Source organism: Lynx rufus, unplaced genomic scaffold, assembly GCF_022079265.1.
Source record: "Lynx rufus isolate CCGP_SWC_20201006 ecotype Redwood Valley unplaced genomic scaffold, mLynRuf1.p SCAF_11, whole genome shotgun sequence".
In the NCBI taxonomy this organism is placed as follows: domain Eukaryota; kingdom Metazoa; phylum Chordata; class Mammalia; order Carnivora; family Felidae; genus Lynx; species Lynx rufus.
The window spans coordinates 2325770-2348726 of record NW_025814825.1 but is presented as its reverse complement, the minus strand read 5'-3'; the positions used below and the strand labels follow the sequence as shown (position 1 = coordinate 2348726).

The 22957-nt window shown below is 37.4% G+C and overlaps 1 protein-coding gene across 5 annotated transcripts in view; it reads left to right on the top strand.

The window, feature by feature from the left end:
• Positions 1-22738, top strand: part of FAM13C (family with sequence similarity 13 member C) — a 167331-nt gene extending 144593 nt beyond the window's left edge. The window contains exons 9-14 of one of the 5 annotated variants that reach the window (XM_047071742.1): positions 7984-8065; positions 9725-9936; positions 15895-15990; positions 17514-17713; positions 19319-19420; positions 22615-22738. In XM_047071742.1, coding sequence (XP_046927698.1) covers positions 7984-8065; positions 9725-9936; positions 15895-15990; positions 17514-17713; positions 19319-19420; positions 22615-22738 — 816 coding nt within the window. Of the gene's footprint in view, positions 1-7983; positions 8066-9724; positions 9937-15894; positions 15991-17513; positions 17714-19318; positions 19425-22614 lie in introns of those variants that run through there. The other 4 variants (XM_047071756.1, XM_047071751.1, XM_047071765.1 and 1 more) reach the window with 4 other exon arrangements.
• Positions 22739-22957: the final 219 nt, after the last annotated feature.

Below are 22957 nucleotides of genomic sequence, written 5' to 3'. Positions count from 1 at the left end.
ATGTCTGCCCCCAGCTCACCACTGGGGCCACAGTCAGACTGGTGTGTACCTTCTCTTTCCCTCTCCTAGGGGCAGGATTCACTGTGGAGTGGCGTGGCCCATCTGGGCTACTTGCACACTGCCAGGCTTGTGGTGCTGGGGATCTGGTGTATTAGCTGGGGTGGATCAGCAAGGTGCACAGGGGCGGGAGGGGCAGGCTCAGTTTGCTTTTCCTTTGGTGATCTGGTCAGGAGGGGCCCTGTGGCACTGGGAGGGAGTCAGACCCGCTGGAGGGATGGATCCGCAGAAGCACAGCGTTGGGTGTTTGTGAGGTGCAAGCAAGTTCCCTGACAGGAACTGGTTCCCTTTGGGATTTTGGCTGGGGGCTGGGCGAGGGAGATGGCGCTGGTGAGCACCTTTGTTCCCCTCCAAGCTGCACTCTGTTGTCTGTGGCTCAACAACTCTCCCTCCCATTGTCTTCCAGCCCTCCCGTTCATGAGCAGATCTGTTAACTTATAACATTCCAGATGTTAAGTCCCACTTGCTGTCAGAACACACTCCATCCGCCCCCTCCGTTTTTGCAAGCCAGACTCAGGGCCTCTGCTTTGCCGGCGGACTGCCCCTCCATCCCGACTCCCTCCCTCCAGTCCGTGTAGTGCGCACCGCCTCTCCACCCTTCCTACCATCTTCCGTGGACCGTATGTGCTTGGCTCTGGAGAATCCGTTCTGCTAGTCTTCTGGTGATTTTCTGGGTTATTTAGACAGGTGTGGGCGGAATCTAAGTGATCCGCAGGACGTGGTGAGCCCAGCGTCCTCCTACACTGTCATTTTCCCCTATTAACTCTTCTTTAAGAGTTTGGTAGAATTCCTCTGGAAAGCCATCTGGCCCTGGACCCTTGTTTGTTGGGAGATTTTGATGACTAATTAAATTTCTTTACTCGTTATGGGTCTGTTCACATTTTCTGTTTCTTCATGTTTCAGTTTTGGTAATATATGTTTCTAGGAATTTGTCCATTTCTTCCAGATTGCCCTATTTGTTGACATAATTTCTCATAATATTCTCTCATTATTTGTTTTTATGCAGTGGTGGTTGTGATCTCTCTTCTTTCATTCTTGATTTTATTTATTTTGGGTCTTTTTTTTTTCTTTTTGATCAATCTGACTAGGGGTTTTCAATTTTGTTAATTCTTTGAAAGAACCAGCTCCTGGTTTCATTGATCTGTTCTAGTGCTTTATTATTATTATTATTATTATTAATTTTAATCTTGATAGCACTGATTTATGCTCTAATCTTTATTATTTCCTGTCTTCTGCTGGATTTGGGCTTTATTTGCTGTTATTTTTCAAGTTCTTTAAGGTGTATGGTTAGGTTGTGTACCTGAGACTTTTCTTTCTTCGTTAGGAAGGCCTGGATTGCTATATACTTCCCTCTTATGACTGTCTTTCCTGTATCCCAGAGGTTTTGGGCTGTTGTGTTATCATTTTCATTGGTTTCCATTTACTTCTTAATTTCCCTTTTTAACTTCTTAGTTATCTCATTAATTCTTTAGTAGAATGTTCTTTCGTCTCCAAGTATTCATTGTCTTTCCAAATTTTTTCTTGTGGTTGATTTTGAGTTTCATTGCATTGTGGTCTGAAAATATGCAGTGTCATCTCAATCTGTTTGTACTTGTTGAAGGCTGATATGTGTCCCAGTATGTGATCTATTCTGGAGAATGTTCTATGTACAGTTGAGAAAAATGTGCATTCTGCTGCTTTAGAATGAAATGTTCTGAATATATCTGTTAACCATCCAGTCCAGTGTGTCAGTTAAAGCCATTGTTTCCTTGTTGATTTTATGCTTAGATGATCTGTCCATTGCTGTAAGTGGGGTGGTGAAATCCCCTAATATTATGGTATTATTATCAATGAGTTTCTTTATGTTTGTGATTAACTGATATATATTTGAGTACCTCCACGTTGGGGCATAAAAGTTTACAATTGTTAGATCTTCTTTGTGGATAGACCCCTTAATTATGATATAATGCCCTATTCATCTCTTGTTACATCCTTTATTCTAAAATCTAGATTGTCTGATATAATTATGGCTACTCTGCCTTTCTTTTGGTGACCATTAGCATGGTAGATGTTTCTCCATCCCCTGACTTTCAATCTGAAGGTGTCTTTAGGTCTAAAGTGGGTCTCTTGTAAACAGCATATAGATGAATCTTGTTTTCTTATCCATTCTGTTACCCTACGTCTTTTGATTGGAGCATTTAGTCCATTAACATTTAGAGTAAGTACCGAAAGATATGAATACAGTGCCAATGTGTTGCCTATAGAGTTGGAGTTTCTGGTGGTGTTCTCTGGTCCTTTCTAGTCTTTGTTGCCTTTGGTCTTTTTTGTTTTGTTTCTTCTTTTCTCCACTCAGAGAGTCCCCCTTCAAATTTCTTGCAGGAATAGTTTCGTGGTCATGAACTCCTTTAGTTTTTGTCAGGAATCTCTTTACCTCTCCTTCTGTTTTGAACGACAGCCTTGCTGGATACAGAGTTCTTAGCTGCGTATTTTTCCAATCCTGCACGTTGAATATATCCTGCCACTTCTTTTTGGCCTACCAGATTCCTGTGGATAGGTCTGCTGCAACCCTGCTCTGTCTTCCCTTATAGGTTAAGGACTTTTTTTTCCCATTGCTGCTTTCATAATTCTTTCCTTGTTTGTGTATTTTGTGAATTTGACTATGATATGCCTTGTTGATGGTAAGTTTTTGTTGAATCTATTGGGAGTTCTCTGTGCTTCCTGGATTTTGACATCTATGTCTTTCCCTAGAGTAGGAAAATTTTCCAGAATAATTTGCTGACATAAACCTTCTACCCCTTTTTCTCTCTCTTCATCTTCTTGGACTCCTATGATTCAGATGTTATTCCTGTTTAATAAGTCACTGAGTTATCTAATTCTTGTACCATGCTCTTTTACCTTAGTTACTCTCTTTTTTCTGATTCATTATTCTCCATAATTTGTCTTCTCTTATCACTGATTTGCTGCTCTCTTCATCCATCCTTGCCACTGTTGCATCCATTCAAGATTTCCTCTTGGTTATAGCATTTTAAGTTTCATACTGACTAGATTTTACTTCTTTTATCTATTCAGAAAGAGATTCTATGCTTTTTTCAACTCCAGCTAATATTCTTATTATTGTGACTCTAAATTCCAGTTCAGACATCTTGCTTATATCTGTGTTGATTAAGCCCCTGGCTGTCATTTCTTTGTGTTCTTTCTTTTGGGGTGAATTCCTTCATTTTGCCATTTTGGAGGAAGAAAAAGGATAACTTAAATAAAACAAAAAGTAAGAAATATTAAAAACAACACAGAAAATCAAATAAAAGAAGCTAGATCCTCTGTCTAGGTGAGTTTTGGTCTGGTTGTTGAAAGAAACTTGATAGAATAGAGAAAAAAGGGAAAGAAAAGACAAAGAAAGAAAAAGACAAAAAGTAAGAAAGTTTAAAAATTAAAAATATGTATACAATAAAATAGAATAAAATGTAATGAAGATAGTGAAATAGAATAAAATTCTTAGAAAAAAATATAAAACATAGTAAAAAGAATTTTAAAAAATTTTAAAGGAAACTATGGGCGCCTGGGTGGCTCAGTGGGTTAAGCATCCAACTTCAGCTCAGGTCATGATCTTGCAGTCTGTGAGTCTGAGCCCCAAGTTGGGCTCTGTGCTGACAGCTCAAAGCCTGGAGTCTGCTTCAGATTATGTGTCTCCTTTTCTCTCTGCCCCTCCGAAACTCACACTCTGTCTCTCTCTGTCTCTCAAAAATAAATAAATGTTAAAAATTTTTAAAAAATAAAATAAAAAGACAAAAATAAAATTTTCTCTTTCTGTATCCAAGAAAAATAAATGAAAGGAGAAAAAGAAAATAAAAGAAATAAAAAAAATAGATGAACCAGCAAACAGAGTGAAACTTGAATGAAGTTACATCCAGTTTCCTCTAGAACTCAAACAATGAAGCACTCTATAGTCTGTACACTAAGAAGATGGAGAAACTTGTGGTTCTCTAGGGCATGTGCTTGGAGGGCGGAGTTGGGCGGGGCTTGGTGTAATGGCTCTGTTCTCCACTAGGTGGCACTGCTTAGCTTACTAGGATGGATTGGTGTGGTATATGTGTGCATGTGCATGTAGGTGCACGTGCAGGAGAGGTGAAAATGGCATCACCCAGCTTCCTAGTTTCAGGCACAGGAACTTTGTGTTCTCACCTACCCAACAAGCAATCAAGGATCCCTCCTTTGTCTCAGTCTTCTTCTGTCCATTCCCCACTTCTACACTGTGTCTGTGTCCAGGCTGTCAGCCTGCCATACACCTGGAAATTCTTAAATCAGACTGATCTGGATTTGAATCTGGCACAGCTAGTTAGGAACTCTGTGACTTTGGACTTGTTATTTCATCTTTCTGAGTCTCCGTTTATCCATCTGTGCAGTAGAGTTAATATTAGTAGTGACTTCTTAAGTTTGTATTAGATGAGTGAATATTATACTGTAATATAATGCTTATTACAGTGTTTCACACAAGGGAAGTAAGTGGTCCTAGATATTATTACATTTTTAATCTATTTTAGTGATATTCGACCAGGCTATCCCTTGACAGTCCCTGTCTTGTCCAAATAGAGAGAAACATTTGACACATTAATTCTTCACTAAATTTTTCAGCCTGCAGCCACAGGACTCTGGATTACTTCTTTCTATTGTAAGAGCCACCCAGCAGGCTGCCTATTTTAATAGAATTTCTCCTGGCACCTCCTGTTTTTGTCTAGAGAAGTTTTAGAGCTGGTGCAGGCACATGCTCACACAACACACTTAAACATCACAAATGCGGATGAATGCATTTGGGAGCAGTAGAGGAGGGCGTCATGGTCACCACTGCTTCAGTGTGTACAAAAGTCTCTGATGTAATCAGAACCTTTGATGTCTCAGGGAACAGAGCTTCCCCTCACCCTTTCTGTCAAGGTGCCAGGCTGTGGTTAGAGGTTTGACATGTCATTGGGCTTTAATTGGTTGCTGTGTGTAAGGCTTTCCTTCCTGTCATGTGTACTATGGAATTAATAGCACCCACAGCTAATATTTTAGTCTGAGCTCTTGCTTGGCCTCCATGTTAGTCTGATGCCCTGGTACAACATGCATCTTTCCTTCTATGTTGAATGTGACCATTTTATATTCCTATCCAAACCCTGTTTATTTCTACAATTAATTTCACATTTAACTATCATTAGACTCATGGACTTAGAAAAGGCTATTTCAGCCAGATGTTCACTATTTGTGAAATTAGAGAATGTTAGAATTAGAAGGGATCAGCCAGTCTTATTTCTCATTTGACCTTTGAAGGAACAGGCTCAGAGAAGGGAAGTAACTTCCCCAGGATCACACAGCAAAGAATTGACCTAGCCAGGACAACTCAGGTCTTTTCATTCCTAATCAGATCTCTTTCCAAAGTGTCTTTTGAACTGTGTTTGATAGAGCACAGATTTGGTCCAGTGATACCCTCAGTCATATGCCTTGGAGATCCCATTTTAGTTGCATTGAACAAAATATACACTGTAATTTCTGGGCTTATAACCTCTTGGGGTCTATTAAACTGAATATTTCAATTTATAAGTTAGAAGGCTTGAAGATCCACAGCTTGTTAATGTAAACTTTCCATGCGATTTTAAAGCTGCCATCCTTGTGAGCTTGATTTAACCTCTTTTGAAAGCTCCCCCAGGAGTAAAGAAATAAAAAAAAATCATTTCAGAAAATGATTTCAGGCTTTAAAATATTTTGTCAGAAGAAAAAATCAGCCTTAAATTTTTCCTACGTCCTATTTGCAGTAGTGAGAGCTCATTTCTTTAGTAGTCCTTGGTTCTAGGGTTTTAGGCTTTTGTTCTTAACATTACTTCAAAAGATGATTGGGGCCAGGGAGTGTATTAAATGGGTGATGGGCATTAAGGAGGGCGCTTTTTGGGGTGAGCACTGGGTGTCATATGTAAGAGATGAGTCACTGGGTTCTATTCCTGAAGTCAAGTCTACACTATATGTTAACTAACTCGAATTAACTAACTTGAAAGATGGTAACTGTATAGAGCATATCCAGTGACAAAGACGTGTTCCAGGTGAATAAGATGTGTTTACAGATTAGAGGGTAGAATTCTGTGAGGATTTTGTGAAACTAAATGTAAAACATTGGGTGTCCATACAACCAGGCTGTTACCCAAAGCCAGCATACTAATCTGTGTATCAGGGAAGAGGTACAGTGCATCATCCTAGCACATCATGGGTAGCACCAGGCTAAGCTGTTCGGGAGGTGTGTCCTTGTGTCACTGTCCAAGATACTGAAACCAGGCCTTCACTCATAGAAAGCATCTATACTATCCCATCTGAGCTCCTGTAGGAAAAAACCACTGTTGTTTTCCTTCAATCGTTTCCATCTTGACTCAGACATATGTGGTTTTTACATCACTCTAGAAGTGACAGAACTGTGCCTTGTGTTTCACTATTAATATATTTATTTTCCATGTACATTTGATATGTACATTTGATGACTATGTCAAAACAAGCACTGTTTTTTCCTTTGAACCTAGGAGAGACACATTTCTCTCCCGATGCCTTTCTCTCACCAGAAACTTGCTAACGTTATACAGACTTAGTGGATGCTTTAAAAAAAAATATGGCACAGCCCCTAGACTTAGCCAATGTACATATTTACTTATCAATGTACATATTTCTAGCAATATTATAATTATGATCAAGTCATTGTAAACATTCCTATATAGTCTTGTATATATTCAATTTAAAGTAACCATTAATTTTCTTGAGTCTGCATTGAAGTTATCAGGTGGCTCTGATTTGTTTAAGAATGATCTCACTGATCTATGGGGATGGAGACTAAGTATGTCTATCTTTCTTTCCTAGTTTCTCTCCTGTAGAAAATCCACTTTCATGCTCTGAGAAGAAACCCAGAAATCAAAGTGAATGATTTGTATTAACAGAGTCATGTCCTTCTAAAATCAAAAATAATTTTTATTGCCACATCCAACTTTGATTAGCTACTTGGCAAGAGATACATACCCCTACATGTATGTTTGTTGGTGAAAACATATCCAGAATTCCCATGAAAGTCTGATAGTAACGCTATTACTATTGTCACCACCAGTCATAATAATAATAATATTTGTAATTATAGCTAACACACCTGTAGGGTATAGCATATTCCAGTAACTACTTTCACTGTTTTACATACATCAACTAATTTATCCCTCACAGCAACCCTATGAGGCAGATGTTGGTGTAATCCTCATTTGGCAGATGAAACTGAGGCTAAGTAATTTGACCAAGGTCAGACACATATAATTAAGTTTGACTTTAGTGCTAGCCTAGTAGGATATTGAGTGTATAAACAGTGAGATGATTAGAAATCTGGGTATCCCCCTGAAGTACTGATTTCCCAGACTATTGTCAGGTGTTAGACATCCTGGGGTCTCCTTTCTTGAGCTTGGTGGAAATGACTGATAGGAAATATTCAAGGAAATCTTCGAGTTTGTTAGTATAAACCAGACAAGTTTTGGTCATAAACCTTGTTTGTGAGTACAGGCAAGGGAGTAAGCACTGGTTTGTATCAGTGCAGTCATTTGCGCTGATATGAAGAATGGCCTAGCAACCACATGTGAGGTGTGAGTGGACCACAGGGTGATTGATGGTCAGACTGTAGGGGACACTGGCATGGACAGGCTATATGAAAAGTGATGAGTGACCAGGCATGTTTAGGAACAATGCCCATGGAAAGGACAAAAGTGTGGAGGAGTTCAAGAATGTTTGCTTTGTTTTTCAGAACTAACTCTATCATCTGGAAGTTGTCATACATGAATTTCTCTCCCAGATTTATATGTTTCTGAACCATCTCTGTGTGTCTTGGCTGTCTAAAAATTTTGATTTTCCTTTCTTACCTTTCTTTCCCTTCCTCCCTCCCTTCCACCCACACTTTCCCCTCCTTTGTAGCCTTCACATGGTGACAAGACTTCTAATCCTGAAGTCCTGAAATGGATGAATGATTTGGCTAAAGGTCGTAAACAACTGAAAGGTAAGTGCCAGCCAAGAGTCTCTTTTTCCATAAAGGAAGCAGTTAAAATAGATAATTTGCTCCAAGATATTTTTTATTCTTTTCCACCTGTGCCCTCTTTAACCTCATCTCTCACGTAGATTGGAGGCTCCATTTTGAAATAAATGGTCCTGGGTCCCTTTCATTATTTGGCCCCATCTAATAATTCTCCTTACAAAGAGATTGAAGAACTCCAGACTCCAAAGAGAAATGATTCACTTCAGTGCCAGGAACATTTCAACACGTGGAGTATTAACTTCCCCCTAGGTTACTGGATTCTTGGATGTTAGAAAAAGGCCTGAACAATCATTTACTCCATATACCCCATTGTACATATGAAGACATTTATGTCCAGAGATAGAGACAATTTATGTAGCTGGGAGGTAGTGAGCTAGATATAAAACTCAGTGCTCTTACCTCCTAATCCAGTGTTCTTCTTTCTTCTTTCTCTGGAGATTATGATGATGATATGAGTGTTAATTAACTCTAAAATCCATTTAAAAGGACTATGGTATTTACCAATAAAAATTTATTTGCCTCCTCTGGGGCACCTGGGTGGCTGGCTCAGTCGGTTAAGCGTCTGACTTTGGCTCAGGTCATGATATCACATTTCATGAGTTTGAACCCCACATCCAGTTCTGTGCTGACAGTGCAGAGCCTGCTTGGGATTCTCTCTCCCTCTCTCTCCCTCTCTCTCTCTCTCTCTCTCTCTTTCTCTCTCTCTCTCTCTCAAAATAAACTTTAAAATATTATAAAAAATTAATTTTCCTTCTCTTTCCACATTCTTATTTCAATACTTAGATGTGGAAATTTTTCCAAATTTGTAAATTTTCCAAAGGTGATAAGGAACTGGAAGGGAATCTGAACTCAGTGGTATTAAACTGTAATGATGTTGCAGGTTTATAAAATATGCAATGTTTAAACATCACACCAGAGTGTAACTAAAAAACAAACATCAAACAAAGAAAATGAGCTCTGTAATTGAGAAATCAATATAAGTGGCCACCCTTTAGCATATTCTGAAATTTAATTCCATGATAATTCCCAAGTTGCTTTTTTACTTTTAGTTATTTAGGTTTATATAGAAACACATTGCAATAACGGTGAATCCTGGATTTTAAAAGATGACATTAGACAAAATTGTCAAGTTGGGGCTGCACTCCCATCTCTCATATCCTATCCCTCCTGTATTTCCTCAGATGTCTGCATGTGTAAAGCCTTACAGAAGTGCTTGCATTTACACAGGGGCTCTTAATGACACAAAACTTTCAAAACTCAAGTAAATGAACCAGTGAGTATAGAATTCCAGGTGTTGGGGTAGGTATTGGGTGAAATATTTGAGGGCCTGGTACCATCTTCCTCTAGATCTCATCCTCTGAAATTTAAACCACTGACTGACTTCTACACATAACCCTCAACTTCCATAAGATCCCAGTCTCTAGAGCCCTTTGTTTTCACACCTGAGTAGGAGATATGCTGTTGGTTCTAGTTATTAAGGCTGCCCTTGCCCTGTGGAAAGCTATCAGCAATAGTGTCCATTTCCACTGACTTCACATCAGTGGTGGGAATTTCTGAAAGGCTCTCTGCTCTTAAGCCCAGTGAGTCCCCCTTGCTCATGGTAACTCATGGCATTTCTCTTAGAACTAAAGCTGAAATTGTCAGAAGAACAAGGGAGTGCTCCCAAAGACCCACCTAGAAACCTGTCCTGTGAGCAACCTGCAGTCCCCAGAGAGAATGGGAAGCCAGACGCTATGGGCCCTGAGCCAAGCTCCTCTGGAGAGGACACTCCTGATACTGTGCTGACATGCCTAAAGGAGAAGACAGAGCAACTTCCTGCTCAGGAGGATTCTAAGGTACCTCACCATATCATCACAGGTCCCAACATTCAATAGGATTCCAGAGAGATTATGGTTTTGACCAATTTGTAAGAGCACTTGGCACTACATAAACATCTTTAGGAGACTGGTTCTGAATTTCAGTCAGGTGACCTCCTAGCAAGTTATTGACCATGACCTATAGGTGTTGCCACTTAATTCCAGAATGTTATTCTGGAAGTTATACTATTGCATGCTGGTAGGAAGCAGATAGCAAAGATATTAGGGTGTATTATATCTACTTTCTCCCTTATTCCCCTAATAAATTAGCAAATTAACCCAAGACTAGTATTACAATCCCATTTTACCATATATTTTATTTAAAAAATAATGCAGCTGGGATGAGGTATACATAGTAAGGAAAATGGTTTAGTATCTTATAAGATAGGTAGGTACGCTTTTTAAGAGAGTGTTAGGTAAAAAGATGTCTAAAGACCTCAGTTTTAGTCTTTAGACTGAAGTCTTTAGACATCTTAGTTTTGAAATCTTCGTGAAAGATTTCACATCCTGCACATCTTCTCATCCTGTACATCTATGCTTACATTTCATTTATGACCAGGAACCTTCCTTGTAGTCCTTTCTGTATCAACTCTAAAAGTGGTATGATTGCCTTTAATTTCTTGAATAAGAGTTGTAGCTTGCATATCATAGCCCTAACTATGCTGTATGACATTTTCTATCTCTCATTTTATACTTTAGACCTCTTGAGTAGAATAGCTATTTGTAGCTCATGATCCTACAGTGTCTGTACATAGTAGGTATTGAATAAATGTTTGCTGGAATGAATGGACAGATGAATGAATGAACTAACATATTTAACTTTGGAATCAAGTATTATTGATAATAATGGTGACTTTACCTGTTATATTGCACATTATATGGTCTTAATCATAGGTGACAACATATGCCAAATCCCAAAAGGCTCACCATATGCCCCTGGACTTGTTCTTTACATGGAGACTTGTGATGTACAAGCAGAAATGGGCCTTTGGCCACCTCTATTTTTATGAAATACTTTTAGATTAAAAAAAAAAACAATTCTATGTTGTAAGAAGTGAATAGGTTTTTATCCACTTGGCCAACTCATTCCACCCCACCAAAGATTCTGGATTTTTATGATAGTCAGCGGATAAGTGGGTAACACACACACACACACCCCACACACACACCTAATTCTATGTTCTACTTGATTAGGGCAGTGAGGGATGAGTTAGGATTGGTAGAGTAGACTTAGATCAGGACTCAATGCTTCAATAAGCCACTTTCTAGCCATGTATACTTAGTAAGTGAATTAGTTCTCTGAGATTCAATTTACTCATCTATAAAATACAGATAATACCTACTTACATAATTATTGTGACAATAAGGAAAGATGCCTGGTGACTGGTGGGCAATCATTAATTTGCAAAAATATTTGAGTGCCATAATAGGCACAACAATGTGTTGTGAGGTATGATACATATTGGATATAATAAGATAGAGAAGCTATGAGGGTTACTGCCCTCATGAAACTCATGTACTTCTGAAAATTGGGATACAACAACAAATAAACAGCTCAATAAGTAAAATTATTAAAGATTTTGATAAGTAGTGTGCAAAGAATTAAACAGATAGTATAGAAAATAATGGGTATGCTTTCTACTTTATATAATGTGACTAGGAAGGCCAATAGGTGACATTTAATGAAGAATCAGCAGGCCAAGAGAGCAGCAAAAATCATTTTAGGCAGATGGAACTGCCAATATGAAGGCCTTGAGGGAAAAGATTGTGTGTACTTAGACTTCTGGGTCTGAGGGCTAAAGCACAGGATGGTATGAGATGTCAGAAAGTCAGACTGGGGCCCCTGACATAGTACCTTTTAAGTCTACCTAAAGTATTGGAAAACTGTTGAGTCGTTGAAAGCAGGAAAGTGATATGGTGTGATTTACATTTAAAAGATACTTCTGAAATTTTTAAAAATATTTATTCTTGAGAGAGAGAGAGAGAGCAGGGGAAGGGCAGAGAGAGGGGTGTGTGTGTGTGTGTGTGTGTGTGTGTGTGTGTGTGTGTGACAGAATCTGAAGCAGGCTCCAGTCTCAGCTATCAGCACAGAGCCCGACGGGGGGCTCGAACTCATGAACTGCGAGATCATGACCTGAGCTGAAGTTGAACACTTAACGGACTGAGCCACCCAGGTGCCCCTAAAAGATCTTTGTTATTCCTGCATGGAGAACAAATCACAGGGGAAAATTCTGGATAGAGAAAGATGAAATGGGTGGTTTGGACTAGCATGAAAGCCTTGGGGATGGAAAGAAATAGACATACTCAAAGTATATTTTGGATGTATAATCAAAAGGATGTGCTGAATCATTGGATGGTAGGAGGGAAGGAAAGGAAGAATCCAAGATGGTGACAGGTCCATTTACTGAGATAGGGAAAACTACAGAAGGAACAGATTCAGGATGAGTGAAAAATTAAGAGGTTCTGTTTTTAACACGTTCACTTTAATATTTTTGAGGAATACAGTGACCAACCATCCCTGGTTTCCTTGGATTTTCCTGGATGCTAAAAATTTCATGTCTTTCAAAATGCCCCATCCTGGAAAAATGGGGATGGTTGGTCACCCTACTGAGACATCTAAGTCTAATAGGCACATGAACAGAGAGTCTAAAGATCAGAGAAACATATTTGAGTTCTTTGGAAGTTATCTTTGCTTAAATGGCAATTTATTTCTATTATTTTAAATGAAGTATCTGTTAAACTGTATAATAAGTGTCAGAAGCCCCTTCAGATAAAGCTAGCATCTCTGCAGTAGGCTAAAGTGAGGCCCTTTAAATAGAAAGCATCTGTAGTGGAATATGTAGCTCTCAATATCTAAAGCTGTAGTATTGTTCCTGGGGGAGGGGGGGGAGTTAAAATACCAAACCTGATAGTGGCTAGTCAGCTATCAGGTGGTTCCTACAGGAGAGTCCAAAAACCACAGAAGCAGCCAAGGGAGGATTGCAAATTTCCACGGTAGCTATATTATTCCTGGATCCTCAGTGAACTCATTAGCACTTGAGATTATCTGACTAGGTTCTATTTCTTTACACTCAAATTGACAGATTATTTTCATCTGGGGTCCTTGCTTTACTGTTGAAAATACTGTAAATATTAAAATTTCTAAGATGAAGAATTATTTCTTTTCTAGAGAGAACTTTATGAAATTTTCACATTTGGTGTTTAGTCAGAGTCCATACTAAAGCTGACAAATCCCACAGCATTGCCTTGTCAGTTCAGATACTGCTATAGGGTAATTTTCTTCCTCTTTTATTTATAGATGATTTTTGGAGGTAATAACTTCTGGGTCACAGGGTATCTATTCATTGAGCACTGTAAGTGAATGAATCATCCCTTAGGTATGACTGTGGTGCCTATTTATGTCCATTTCTTGTGAAAATCTTGAATTGGTGCTGGCACATCATACCCATTTTATTGCCCTTTCTCAGAACTGTAGGGTGGTATCAGGTGCATGGCACAAATTGAGCACTGTAAGTGAATGAGTCATCCCTGACTGTGGTGCCTATTTATGTCCATTTCTTGTAAAAATCCTGAATTGGTGCTGGCATGTTATACCCATTTTATTGCCCTTTCCCAGAACTGTAGGTGGTATCAAGTGCATGGCACAACTTACTAACTGGATGAGTAATGGCAGTTACTTCTGGCCCTTCACTAACTGCAGCATCTTTGAGGAGGAAAGCAGGTTTTTAAAAATATATATAACTCATTTTATTTTAAAAAATAAAATGAAAATATTAGTAGGTTGTTATACCCACTGGTTGTTATACCTTGCAGAGAGGGCAACATAAAAGTAAAGGGCACAAAAAGTAAGATCCCATCAAGTTATTTTGCCTACTTGTCATTTTAAATAATAAAACAATTTTTAAAATTGGTAATACTATCTCACATAGTTCAAAAGAAAATACAAATGGCCACACATTAAATAGATTCTTTGCCACTCCATCTGCTAGCTCTAGAGGTCTCCCATCCCCAAGCAGGTAACTATTGCGGCTAATGTTTTATGTGTACTTTTGGAGTTTCTATATAAAGCATATACAAGGGATTACTTTGGTAATTATTCTAAGAGTAAAATCAACTAATCAGAGTGAAAGATAAGTGCATACATTGTACATGGACCCTGATTTTCATCTGGCATCTTTGGACGATATTCTTCTATAATGGCATTTATCATCCTAAGCTGCTCTTTGGTCACTATTTTCCTTTTAGGACAAAATTTAGCTTTTCTAGAATCCAAAGAATTTAGTAAAAATAAATAAAATTACAAAAATCAAACTGCTGTACAGAGATGCTAATAATAGTTAAATACATCATTTTTCTGAAGTTGCTTTCTATGAAATATAAGTCCCAATGAGATACTGAATAAAAAACATTGTTCATGTTTTCTGAACTTGGATTGAGATTTTTTTTTTCTCTATTACCTATTAAAACCCCATAAGATAGATAAAAGGTTTGTTTTTTTCATGGCAAGATGTATCATGGCTAGGAAAATATTTAAGAAATTATTAGGCTGGAAAACGAAAGGGTCTTGTGGTTACTTAACCAATACTTAAATGTCTTCTACAGAGAGAGGTGATCTATCTTTCTACTGAAAATGAAAGTTCTTAGGTTATAGCCTATGGAATTTATATGAAGATTGTTAAAAATTAGGGTACTTTTGTTTTTAAACCTGAGTTGATATATTTATAGCAGGGAAGGGGATGTGTTGAGTACTGTGAGAATTTTTTAAAATATCTGATATAATTTTTGTCCTCAAGAAACTTCTAACTCATTTGGGCAGACAAATCTGAAACACAGTACATAGTTAAGGCCCAGATAATCAGATAGAAAAGTTCAGAGAAAAGGGAGCTAAATGTGGGCCAGAACGGTTCTCAACTGGGACAGGGGTAGGGTAACATGTGAATAACTAGGAAGTTTGAAAAATACACATACTTAAGCCATGTTCTTTTCCTTCAGGATCCCTTTGTGGGATCTGGAAGGCAGAGATCCAGAGAGCACCTTGGGTATGTGTACTTTGACAAAAGATACCTGGGTGATTTTCTCTGTGCTATTTCTCCTGTTTCCTTCCTGCTAGTCGCTTAGTGAGAACCATCTGACCAGAGTGAAAAAATTGTGTGTAGTAAACATATAGCAAATTAATGTAGGATACACAGAAGGGAGGAAAACCAAGGCAAGCAGAGGTTTGGTCATTTTGGATGGTCACTTTGGATGGAGAGAAGGATGATAGTGGTGGTGGGTAGGTAAATAGAAGATTGATAGATAAATAGGAAGCTATTTAAATTTTTATGCACAGTGTGACCTGTTAAAAATAGTGCTTAGGAGAATACATATTTGGACCAAGAGTTTATGAAATCTTTCAGTTGGAAGGAACTTTGTAATTCCAACCTCCTTATTGTACAGGTAAGATAAGGATTCAAATAAGTTAATTGTCATATCAAAAATAGTTTGTGGCAGAGCTAGCCAGTAACCTAGTATATACTCCAAGCTTGTGATGAAGACCTGTACAAAGTTTGTGTTTGTGAATATAATCATGAAGATCCATATAAAATACATGTTTCAGAAGAAAAATCAATAGGTCTACATATTGTTTTTTAAGAATGAAGAAGTAAAATGACAGGCTTCTTACCATTACATATTTAGGATTCCTTCAGAAGCCTTAAAAACATCTTTCTAAACTTGGACCTATCCTTTAAGAAACTTTTCCTGGAAGAAAATTGGCATGTGCTTTAAACAGTATCTTATAATTGTCTTCCCTTTTTCTAATTACTGTTGCATTATAGTATTATTAATCCCTTACTTTGAGGCTTCAAAACTGTTTTGTTTTTTTTTGCCTGCTAAAAATACTGACATGCTTTCATTCTTGCCTGAGAAAGGAACAATAATTAATTTCATGTTTTTCAGGTAGCTAAGCAAGACAAGAACCTCATAAAGCCTCTTTATGACCGATACAGAATTATCAAGCAAATCTTGTCAACACCTTCCCTTATTCCAACAATTGTAAGTCAGCATGCTTGCATTAACTAGAAACCTGTACTTGTGCTTGGTATTGTTTAAGTAGGGAGGCAGCACTATGACAGTGATAAAGAAGCCTTCTTGGCAGTATATGCTGCTAAAAAGGTCAGTTGTTATTTCACACAGTAGAAATGTGGTCTCCTTTGGGCCAAATATCATACTTAACAGGTGGATGATAATTAAAACTATTATGAAACAGGAATATATAGCAACTGCATTTTTTAGTTTATTTTGTGAGAGAGCACACATGGGAGGGGTGGTAAGAGAGGGGAAGAGAGAGAATCCCAAGTAGGCTCTGCACTGTAAGCATAGAGTCCAATGTAGGGCTCAAACTCACAAAACATGAGAACATGAACTGAGTTGAAATCAAGAGTTAGACACTTAATCAACTGAGCCACCCAGGTGCCCAGCAATTGCATTTTTGAGGCCAGTTTTAATATTTGCTTTAATTTCTTGGATGAGGAGAACAACTGATGAATTTCAATTTCATCATCTAATTTACAACACAGCTAAACCACACAGAGTCTTTCTATTCCGTGTGTTAATTTTTCTTCTTTAATAAGAAAATTGACTACATGTTCCTTGATACAAATGCAACATTTGTTTTTGGTACCATTTGACCATCACTGAATAAGACATAAGATTTATTTCAATAGAAAACATGGCTACTAAAATTGAGCTAGACTGTTTTTAATAAAGAATGATTTATGGGAATACAGAACTAGAAAGGCACCACAAATCCTACTCCATTAATATTAAAACAGTCACTTGCTCAAGATAATCAGTATAAAAAGGAATAAACATTAACAAATATACATTTAAGTATGCTGGACTACATTTATAATTTCACAATTTTCAAGACAAACACAATAGTGATTCATAATCTCTAAAATGTTCCCATTAAAGAAGCATGGTTTAAAATGGGGTATGATTTTCAGATTTCCTTGCAAAAAATTCTTTTGGTTGTGGTAAGTATTAGCAGAACAGGTTAAGGAGTAATTCCATTTTGCTTTGGCCTTCATAGAGCTCTTCCCTGAATTTGTCAATTTTCTGACTGTCCTCTATATCTGAATGTGGCCCACACCAGGACCTGATTTGGGGTATTTCTGAATAACAAATGGTGTCTGAAGTCCACTTCATCCTAACCCATGTAACTGTTGTGAAGCTGGGGTCCAGGTCTGAGTGAAAGGGAGGAACTAGTAGGCAGTGCAGCCAAGAATGGGACCATATCCTAGATTCTGTGCCTCTTTGGTCCAGCAAAAAGACAAACTTGCTGAGCATTTTAGCCCAGCATTGGGTGGGGATGGGGTGCTTCTTTGATCATTAACTTCTGTAAGTTTTTTGATGCAACTGAGGAAGAGTCACTCTTGTTTGTTTCCTTCTGGGTTTTCAGTGGTACAGGGATCACCTACTCTTTTCATGGTGTCTATTTATGGTTCCTCTTCCTGTTTTTGCTTCAAGAGTCACTTAGCATTTTTGTGACTTCATTTAACTCTGCTTGTGATAAGCAGGAGGAAGAAGACTCTGATGAAGACTGTCCACAGGGAAGCCAACAACCTTCTCTGCCAGATCCAGCATCTCACCTGCCTACTGGCGACCACCTCACCTTCTCTAATGAGACGGAACCTATTAGGGTCCTGCTGTCAGATGAAAAAAAAGAAACCAAACAACCAGCCCTATCCATGTCCAATTTACATGAGGCCACTATGTGAGTGTGAATCTTAAATATGGAGTTTCTTTTTAACTCTTTATAGTCTGAGATACCTTACATGTGCCTACAAAATTCACAAGAGCTGTTAGATTCTCTAAAAAATGCAACCTACCAGAGAGCAGCCTAAAAGCATAATCTGGTTGTTCTCTTTATTGGAGAATTGAGAAGACAAAGCCATGAGGAACCAACACTCTCAATAAGGTCCTAAAGATGCCAAAAATGTTAATGTTCAGTTTCCTCTAGTTGCATACCTTTTCAGCAGGTTCTGGCACCAGTCTAATTCTCAGCAGTGTGTGAAGCAGAGCTGGCTTTTGAAAATGCTAGACCAAAAGGAATTGGGGTCCCATGTGGTTCAACATTTGTCAGGGCCTTTAGATAAGATGGTTTCTCTAGCCTGGGAATCACCTTGGGTTTCAGTAAATGAGCTGCCCTTTTTCTCCTAATGGCCCTTCAGGAGCTATTTGTATTTTCATTAGTATTATCATTATTGTTATCATTACCATTATTTAGTAGTTGGCATTTCTCTTCATCATTTCACTTTCTTTGGTTTGTATGTTATAGGTCAGATTATGAGATTTCCTTTAACATGTATTACAGTGTGGTGAGTGTATACCTCAAGATAGGTATGGAATCCACCCACATATATGAGGTGAGACTAAGGACTAAGTTGTAAATTGGGATTTTAGTGTGTTTGTAGAATCAGTTGGTACCACAACTTCGGCTCAGAGAAGTAACCCATTTGGAAGCAGAAAATCCATCTTCCTTCTGCTCTTGTTTTCTTTCTTTTTTCTCTCCTCTTTCCTTTCCTTCATTTATTTGTTGGTTGTTTGGTTCTTAAGCAGCTTTTGAGGGGTGTTAAGAATATTTTTTTTAATGTCAATGTATAATTTCAGGGCGTTCAGTCTCTGAAAAAATGCACAAGTTCCCTAGATAAAAATTCCTGCTCTAAAAGTATATGCTTTGTCTTAGTAGAATGAAGTGAGTAGAATTTTCAGTGTAACTCTATCTTCACTTTGGGTCTAATTTCATTCCCAAGGTTTTTGCCATTTTCCCCATACTCTACATTAAGGATGGAACTTGTTTTAAACTCTCTTCCTCTTGTGCCTCTTAAGTCTAGTCTATCACCAAATACCAGTGAGTATTCTTTTAAAATGTCTCCTTTTCCCTCATCCATTCATATGGTCATTACCCTCACCACACTCCAATTTTTTTTTAAGATTTTATTTTTAAGTAATCTCTACACCCAATGCGGGGCTTGAATTTACAACCCTGAGATCAAGAGTCACATGCTCTACTGACTGAGCTAGACAGGTGCCTCACCCTAACCACATTTTGTAATGGACTTAGTCACTCAGTCAGCTTGCCTTTTTTCTCCTCTCCTTTCTCCTTTTGTTCTTTCTCTTCTCCTAGGACATTGTTTTCATTCTCTGCTTATGTGCTTCCCTATGATTAGGTTCTACATGTACTATATTTATTCAAAAGATACTTTTAGGCAGAACCCTTCTGTATCATAGTATGATTTGCTGAATAGATAAATCATTTTATGATGTCTCAATTATGCCAGAGTTTAGTAATGGCAAATCCATATTTTACTTGGTATAGGCCTGTACTTCTTGACCATCTCCGAGAAACTAGGGCTGACAAGAAGAGACTTCGGAAAGCCTTAAGAGAATTTGAAGAACAATTTTTTAAACAAACGGGAAGGTAAGTTGGGCAAAGATTTTTTTTTAAGCAAGTATTTCCTAGGGAACTATCATTAAGAATGAGCTGGAGTTTTGGGCAGGAACGTGAATTTATAAAAGATATAAATAATTTCAATAGTGACTGAGATCTAATGCAACATTCTAATAGTACCATTATTAGGTATGTTTTATGGGAGGCTGTAGCCATCAAGTATGACATAAGGCTTTAAAAAAATAAAGATGAATTGCAAAAATTCCTAACTTTGCTTTATAAATCTCTTTATAATTATTGAATTTATCTAAAACTTTAAGAAATCTATTTGATTTTTTAACCCATATAATTTGTTCTTGATTAGTTTCACAAATTATTCCCCACTTCATTAATTCTTCCTTTGCTTTAAATATATCTTTTAAACTTCAGGATCTATCCTTAATTATTTATTTTCAGGATTTGGTCAAAAGTTCATAGCTATTCTCTCTATCCTTTAAATAAATGTTTAGCTGTATCCTCTATTTGTCTATTTTTGTCAACCCAAGTCTCCATGTGCACTCCATCAGTTTCCTCTAAATTTGGCTATATTGTCAATGTATATATAACTTTTATATGTACTATATATATATGTATTATATATGTGCATGCATATATATATATATATATAATTATGAGATTAAGGATTATGTGTGTGTATGTATGTACATATATCATGAGATTAAGGATTATTGATCTATGTAAGAGAAAGAAGAAAAATCATTTGCCTATCCTCAGCCTGTTTCCATGGTTGTACAATGAAATGACTGGACTTCCTGGAATACTTTGGGAAGGTATAATTGTCATGTGGGATGTCAGTATTAAAAATAATAAGGTGTAACTTTCCCAAAGTCACAAAGTTATTAAGGTGGCAGAGGTGGGAGTCAGTGATACACTGGCCCCTTGATATTCCTCTCCATGTATGTATCTGCCTCTCGTGATTTCTTCCATTTCAGCAGACTGAGGGTTGACCTAATGGACAAGGGACTATTTTCTAAAACACCCTGAAAGAGGTCTACTCACCTCTTAGCAGTTTCTCCATTTCAGTCCTCCAGAGCTGTGTACTAGGATTTGACCTATTAAGTCAGAAACTTATTGTACTTAGCAAATACAGATGTAATCCAGTTTGTTTTCGGCCTGGACTCCAAATTTACCTTTCTGCTGTTAACTAATCTACTGAAAAATGTTATGTGGCTGTTAAATTTAGAATATAAAACATAATTTTTCATTTTCTTTTTTTATTTCCATTATTTTTCCTTTACAGAATTTCCATACAGCTTTTACATTTACATTTTTTTTACCTATATGAACCCAGGAGTCTAAAAATTTTGAGAATCCCCCTCACCCACCAGTATGCTAATAGTCCTGCCTAATGGAGGACTACCACTAGAGAGTGGTACTTGTCATGCCTTCTGATATACAGAGAAGTTAGTGATGTTCTATGTATAGTACTCTACTGCACCTTTGAGTCCTAATCCCACTTCAGATATGCCTATATTTGACTGAAATTTTAGGCCCTCTTGTGGTAATACACTTAAACTAAATGCCAAAGTGGTAGTAGATTACAACTAAAATCAAAGGGTTAAATGGGTAGGAAATATGGATCTTAATCTTTTCTCCTAAAACATTTTATTAGGAAGTCCTAATCCTATCCATATGGTAAAATAACCATGCAAATGGAGTACTAAAAAGTTTAAGTTACTATAAATGTTCTTGGTAATATTTGCCAAGCAAGAGGATTAATCATATAGATATGACATTAATATTTTTGAGCCAGGAACTGTATTAAGCACATTAGCATGTTTTACATAATGGGAAAACTGCTTCAGGAAATACTTAGCGAAATTTTTCATTCTGGCCAATGCACTCTTCTTTATTAGCCAAAATGGAGTATGCAGGACCAGGGAAAAGTTACATGATGGATTACTAGTGTTTCCCTATAAATTAGACCATTTCTTCACTTATATATGTTTATACAAGTTAAGGTGGTATTAAATTCCCAGATAAAAGGTTGGTCCATAATACAGAATGGAGGCAAAGGAATTGTTAAATAACTTAGGCAATATTTAATAGAAACCCTGTCTTTAGGTTTGTGTACTCTTCTGAGTTCTGTACTAGAAATTCCAGGGCAATGTATAGTGGTGTGTCACAAGTAGATAACTACATTCTTAGGAAATCTTTATACTTTCACTATTTTTTTTTTATTTGTGAGAGATATTTCTTTTATCAGTACTAGGAAAATAGAAGGAACTATAGGTAAAACATCAAGTGCTTGCGATTTACCTATATTCAGCCATACTAATATTAGTGTTTATTTTCACTAGCAACTGTGGTACTTCATCTGTTTTCCACCCCTTATATTTCAAAGTCATGAGTGAAAATGTTCTAAAAGCAATTGGTCATCTTATCAACCAAGGAGACAAGGACCATCTAAGATCCTGAATCAATTACTACCCTTTAGAAAACATATCCTGGCAACATGTTTTTGTGGGAAGGAATGATTTTAACTCCAGATGTTACCCAAACATTCTTCAAAGTAAATGGCAAGAACACATAGTAGTTAGAATGCAGATGTATAAACTGTGCTTAGATGTGTAGCCTTAGAATTAGTGTGCAAAGAGAACCACTGCAATTCAGACTCCCATAAATTCAATCCATAAACATCTCCTTGATTCTACTACACATTGGCAGAGATAGGTATTATAATTTAAAAAACTTGGAAATATTTCATATTTATAAGATAGCCAATGAGCTTTTTTCCCCTATAACAATAAATTTATACATTCTTTTAATTTATGTAGTTTTTTAGGTTGAATTTTGAACAATTCTGACTGTCAGGGCTGGACATTCTGCACAGGTATGGGACTTTGGCATGAGTAACGGTAGAATAACTAAAGAATGCCTTGAGTTGTGGTTTTTGTTTTATTCCTCAGACCTTTTTACTTGCTCCATTGATATATGTCTGAGCACTGGATCATATATCTGCAAAACACCTATGACATTTTCTATTATATAAAAATCCAATAACACATGAAAGAGGGAGAGTGTGAAGGTGGAAGGGAAGGTAAAAAAGACATGATGCAAAAGCCAAGTGGAAACATCCACTCTGTACTTTCTCATGTAAAAATTATAAAAGGATTTTTAATGACTTGATTTATTATGAGCTAATAGTCTTTCCTGTTTTGCAGAAGTCCACAAAAGGAAGATAGGATACCGATGGCAGATGAGTACTATGAATACAAGCACATAAAAGCCAAACTGAGACTATTAGAGGTCCTCATCAGCAAGCAAGATGTGGCCAAAACCATCTGAGGTTCAGGAAATATTTGTGCTCACTTTCAACCAGGATAAGGCCAAGTTTCTTTACCTCTGACATTCTTGCTAAGTAGTTTTGACATACTGAGAATCAAAGCACTTTAGTGGTAGTATTAGCTGTTTTTAAGAAGGGATGGCAAGTGTAATTATAAATGAGGATGGAAGAGTTAAATGGGGGAAATATACTAACAATATAATTGGAAAAATTGCTCCATG